At 36.6% G+C, this 6,000-nt stretch overlaps 1 protein-coding gene across 1 annotated transcript; it reads right to left on the reverse strand.

Moving 5' to 3' along the window:
- Positions 1 to 2: 2 nt before the first annotated feature.
- LOC112790700 (tetraspanin-2) lies at positions 3 to 2,689 on the reverse strand. The gene is made up of 2 exons (XM_025833228.3): positions 1,803 to 2,689; positions 3 to 527 (listed from the first exon to the last, which is right to left on the reverse strand). The coding sequence occupies exons 1-2, from the start codon at positions 2,301 to 2,303 to the stop codon at positions 216 to 218; spliced, it is 813 nt and encodes a 270-aa protein (XP_025689013.1). The 5' UTR covers positions 2,304 to 2,689; the 3' UTR covers positions 3 to 215.
- Positions 2,690 to 6,000: the final 3,311 nt, after the last annotated feature.

The raw sequence follows: 6,000 nt of genomic DNA on the forward strand, positions 1-6,000 counted from the left end.
TATGCTCTAAGAAACGGCAACTATTAGGATCTACTTTCATTCACAGTTTTTAATGACCGATGAGACAAGCACATAAACTTACGTGATGAACTCTTGCTGCTAATAATAATAATACCATTTCATAACTCCATGCGCCAAAAAGAACAAGACGGAAAAGAGAATAATAATATATATACACTAAAGAAACATTATATTATAGGAGAGAATGAAATTAATCAAACCCAGCCCTGTTTGTAACGGTTGAAGAGGTCTTCAGTCTGAGCATTCTTGAAGGCACTGCAGGCAATGACATAGACCCAAATGAGAACCACCACAGCGACAATCAATATTATGTTTGCTTTCCTCCATTCTTGTCTAAGGTTCCCAAGCAGACCAGCCTTACAGGCGTTGCAATTGTAGCAGAGTTGGCTCAGATCATTGTTCCAAGCGTAGCAATCAGGATCAGCCATCTGATTCACAGGGTTTGTCCACATGATGGGGCTCACATAGTTGAACCCGCATGATGTCGGAGGTTTGCAACACCCTGACTGTAATAATCAAACCACCCAATCCATCAACCATTTGGCACCATTTAATAATTTAATATTAATAGTGCGCCAGACTTTTTTATCTTCATTGTTCAGTAAAAGACAAAACAATAAGGTTAATTATTCTAGTAGGTTGATTAATTTAATAAGGTATAAGTTTGTATGATTTCTGTACATGTGAATCCATAGGTGGCTATTTCAGCTGCTGTGGCTCAATCATTCATCCTATAGAATATGAGAAACGTCCCACACAAGGACTGAGAACAAGGGATGTGCCTAATGTCAGGTTCTAAATTATTCTAAATTTAAGACTTCATTTGAAATTTTTTTTCTTCTTATAATGGACTCGCTGACGATTAGATTTCAATGGACCATAGTTATCTGCTAGAGCAGGTCACAGTCACACTATGGCGTGGAGAGCCAGTTAACCACAAATTTCAAACATGAAGTTGAACCTATGACTTAGGTGGTGGGTCAAGTTAAGAATGAGATGGGATCTATATTGGAAAATTTTACATTACATGACATGACTAGAAGTTTGTTACGGATTGATTAAATGAAACCATCTGATAATTTTTCTTAAAATTCAAGTCCAAGAAGTAGTTATTGATCTTCTGATTGGTATATTTAATTGTTTATACATCAAGAATGTGGTCCCAATCCCACCAAAAGCATCACGGGAACACTCTTCCCCAACCACCACTGTAAGCCCACAATAGAATAATCAACTAATTACCCCCTTTGACAAGGGAACCATATCGTTCTTCACAGCCTCTTATATATATGTCAGTAACTATCCGATTCTGAATTAAAGTATCCTAATCTTAACAGAGCCATATATGACAGATTCAACTAAAATCCATGAGATCAGAACTTTTTAGATCCACTAAATGCAGTATCCTTTACTTCCAATTCAATAACCTAGAATCCCCTTTTTAAAATTAAATTAAATTAAATTAATCCTTAGATTCAGAAACTAGAAGTGTCCCTAAACAAGCAACATGGCATCATGTGAAGTGGGACTAAGCTAGTACAAGATACGAGAAATAAATTCCTTTAAAAATACGCAAAACCTTTATGTTATTGTTCATTACCAATAATTCACATATTGTTTGTTTCCAAGAGAAGAAGAAACAGGAGTAAGAAAAGCACTGACAGATATGGATCTTGTAAGTGAATATTTCTCAGTGCAAGTACAAGAGCAGAAACGGAAAGTACCAGTGATGAAAAGCGAAACGAAGATAAAGACACACCAAATTGAATATGAACAGTTACCTGTAAAGGAGAGATGTGAGAGGCGAAGAATTGGTCAGCAGTAATGTAGTTCTGTGCAAGCTTAATGCATACATCAGAATCAGCCAAACAGGTCCTTATGTTCTGCCAACTCCCGGAAGTGGTGAGATGATTCCTCAACCAAGAAGAGTAGCCTTGAAGGCTGTACTCCTTGTAGGCTCTTCCGGGAACGTCATAGCTTCCATCGGGTCTTGTAACCACAAAAGCAAACACAAGCACAACAAGGAGTGCAGCGATGAGGAGCGCCATGAAGAAGAGGTAAACGGCCAACAAACCCTGCTTGTTCCAGTAGGCACCCACGAAGCCTGCCAGTGCCACCACAAGGATCAGGAACCCGATTAATACTATTGGCCACCGGAAATTGTGGATGCACTCGTTGTCCGGCTTTGATGCCAGCCATATCCCCGAGGCTATTATTGGAATCGACGCCAATACTGCTATGAAGTTCAGTATTGCTGTTAGGTTGTTGCTTACACCACTCATTATTCCAATTGGAATATTGCGAGATTGGGATTTTGCTCACTCACTCTGGGAATGTGAGAGAGTATTGACTTTACACTTTTTAGTTTTTAGCTTCACACTAATTTATTTCTTTATTTATAATACAAAGTTTTGCGTGTCATACTATTCACCGCAACGCGGTATGGTAATACCGTAATAGTAGCATACTAAATTGTATTGTGCTTAGACCAGATTAGGCGGTGACTTTTGGATTCAATAATGTGGTAACGTTAGTAAAGTTGACAGGGGGTTAGTGAAACAAACATTGACATGTGGACCACTATTCAATATAGTAGGGACAAGGTAAGACTGTATATATTCATCAATGGAAGTAGAGATGGACTGAGCAGCAGCATCCTCACACATTTTAGTAATTCGGTGCCAAATTGACATGTCAAACAATAATCGATTTTTATACATTATTCATTCTGGTCCATTCATGAATATTCATGTAACACAAAGATAAATTCAATAAATGCTACAATTACAACTCAAAATCATGATGAAAAACAGACAAATGCATCATGCATGTGGCCTTTTTAGGCGTCAAATCATGAATCAAATTTTTATTTTAATGCCTTCTCGGTATTTAGATTATTTTCCTATTTCCTATGGTTTTTCACTTTTTCTTTTTCTTTTTCCGTTCCTTCCTTGTCGAGTGTATGTGAAATGTGAAATAGGACCCGACGTGGATAAGGGCAATAATGTCATCAACTCATCCCTCCTCCGCACCAAACCTTACACTATGTTTGGTTTTAATAGAAAATAAATGAAAAAATTTTGAATAGAAAGAAATGAATGAAAAATGATGTGTTTTTTTGGTTATCAAAAAAAATAAAAACAAAAAATTAGGTGTAGATCTCATAAAAATTTTTTTTATCACAAGTAAAAAAACAAAAAATACTATATTTTTTATTTCTAATACTATCTTTACTTATATTATTATTAACAATTATTAACATAAATTTAGTTTAATATATTATTATAATAAAGATTCAAATTTAAACATTATATGTATTAGGTAAATAACTTAAATCAAATATATAAAATTATAATATTTTATAATATTTATAAAATGTAATAAAACATGAATAAATAAAAATATTTATACTTTATTTTATGATAAGAATATTAATGTAATTTTATACTATTATGTTTTTTTTTACTTTTCTTTCAATCCAAACAAAAGAAAATCTTCTCTCCATTTTCTTTCTATTTATTTTTTATTTATCCAAACAACACAAAAAAAACTCAACTTTTTCTTCCATTTTCTTTCCTCTTATTTTATTAGGGCTTTTTTACGTATATACGCACGGAAAATTCATTTATTCCCAAAATACGCATACGTAGAAATCGTTCTCAAAATGCGCAGGGCCATTTCTTACATGGCGGCCACGAGATGGGTTTAAACACCATTTCAAAGAAAGTGCCCACGAAATGGGAGCACCATGTCACTTAGAGCAGGCACGAAATGGAGATCCATTTCAGGCGTGGCAGCAGTGAAATGGACAGACAAAATCAGGGACGGCAGACACGATTTGGGCACGGCAGAGGTGTTCCCATGCGGATTTCAGTAAAAAAGCCAAATATATGAAGTGTGTGTTTAGCAAACGGTTAGAGAAAAGAGAAGTGATTCCACCTTTGAATGCACATTCATGTGAAGCTAAAATTTGTTGAACGTGCATTCAGAGGTGGAATCACTTCTCTTTTCTCTAACTATTTGCCAAACTTCATATATTTGGCTTTTTACTGAAATACGCATGGAAATACCTCTGCTGTGCCCCTAAATCGTGTCTGTCTCCCTGATTTAGTGTGTCCATTTCGCTGCAGTCACGCTTGAAATGGGATCTCTATTCCGTGCCTGCTCTAAGTGACATGGTGCTCCCATTTCATGGGCACCTTGCATGAAATGGTGTTTAAACCCATTTCGTAGCCGCTATGCAAGAAATGGCCCTGTGCATTTTGAGAACGATTTTTACATATGTACATTTTGGAAATAAATGAATTTTCCGTACGTATATATGTAAAAAAGCCTTTATTTCCTTTTATTTTCTTTTCAACATCCAAACAAAGTATTTGTAACACCCTAACTACCAAAGCTCACGCTTCCGCCTGCGCAACTCTGATAGCTCGGACATTACGACAACACTTATACTATTTAATACTAAAATATGAGCCTGTTTAAAAACTTTAAACCGCAATACCATTCCCAAAAATACTTTCGCCATACAACGTACGTCCATACATACCATACAACTTACAGAAACTCATAAAGAGTACATCCATATATATACATACATATATATAAATAATATTACAAACATTATCCAGTACAATTCCTATCCCTCTCACAGAATATATCAAGATAAAGGCGAGGGTACAAAAATAATAATCTAAAGCAATACAGAGCATCTCAATAACAAATAATTAAACTCTTCATAACTTCTGCGCCCAAATCCTGAAAGGGGAAAAATGTAGGGGGTGAGAACATCATCCTCAAAAGGGTTCTCAGTAGAGGGTTTTTGGGAATTACTGTAATAGGATACATGAAGATAAACCGTACCAGTGATTAATAACCATCTTATGCCTCTTTTCAAAAACAACAGTTTACAATAAAAGTAAAGTCAGAAATCTTTTCTGAAAGAGGAACTGTTCAATTCTGAAAACATCAAAGCATTTCAAAAAGGTTTATCTATACTGAACCAAAATAACCTTTCATATCTTATTCCAAACCAGAACCACAAAACTGAAATCAACCATCGGTCCATCTCATTCAACCACGGCCCTAGGCCCAAACAATCCAACCACAACCAATCCACCACAATCCAACAGAGTTCCAGATGCAAACACAAGTAGGAAGATGCAAACACAAACAAACAGTTATTGCAAGTAGAACAATTAGCAGTTAATCACATAGGCAAACCAAGTACAATATGCATACCCAAACAATGTCACATAGATGCATATGATGCATGCCTGTCCCTAGTGGCTGATGATATCATCTGTCGGTTATAGAGCCAACCCGACAAGTCCTGGTAGCTAACCATTGGACTGTCCCTCTGTCGCGCATCCCCAACTCGAGTTATACTCATCATAAACTCGATCATAAACATGATCCATATCCATCACCCTCACTGGTGAATATTTCGGGGGCGAGCTCACCCGGGACTTTCACAGTGCCCGGCCACACTTACGACATAGGGTCAACAGAGTATCAAGTCTCAACCTGGAGCACGTGGTGGCTAGCCACTGCTACTACCCAGGGAAACTCGTATCTCAGATAGCGGAAGTGCAAATCACAATTATCAATAATTCAGCATATACATGCATTCATTCTCATCCGTGGATCAACATCCATCTCAGCCATCCGGCTCACGGTTCAGTCCAGAACTAGCCAATATTCATAGCATACACAGCCATTCCGACTCACGGTTCAATCCAGAACCAGCCAATATTCATAATCATACACAGCCATTCTGGCTCACAACAAAACAACACTTCCACATTCAAAATCATCAAATTCATGAAATCGGCATTTAAGCCATAAATCATTTTCTCTATTCATTTCACTTTGAAATCAAGTTTCAACTCTTTTCAGCCTTGGCTTTAGAAATCTCGTTTCTCAAATCATCTCAGCCTCATAAGCCAAATTTACTCAAAGTGAGTTCCCCTTTTAAAA

Source organism: Arachis hypogaea, chromosome 3 (assembly GCF_003086295.3).
Source record: "Arachis hypogaea cultivar Tifrunner chromosome 3, arahy.Tifrunner.gnm2.J5K5, whole genome shotgun sequence".
NCBI lineage: Eukaryota > Viridiplantae > Streptophyta > Magnoliopsida > Fabales > Fabaceae > Arachis > Arachis hypogaea.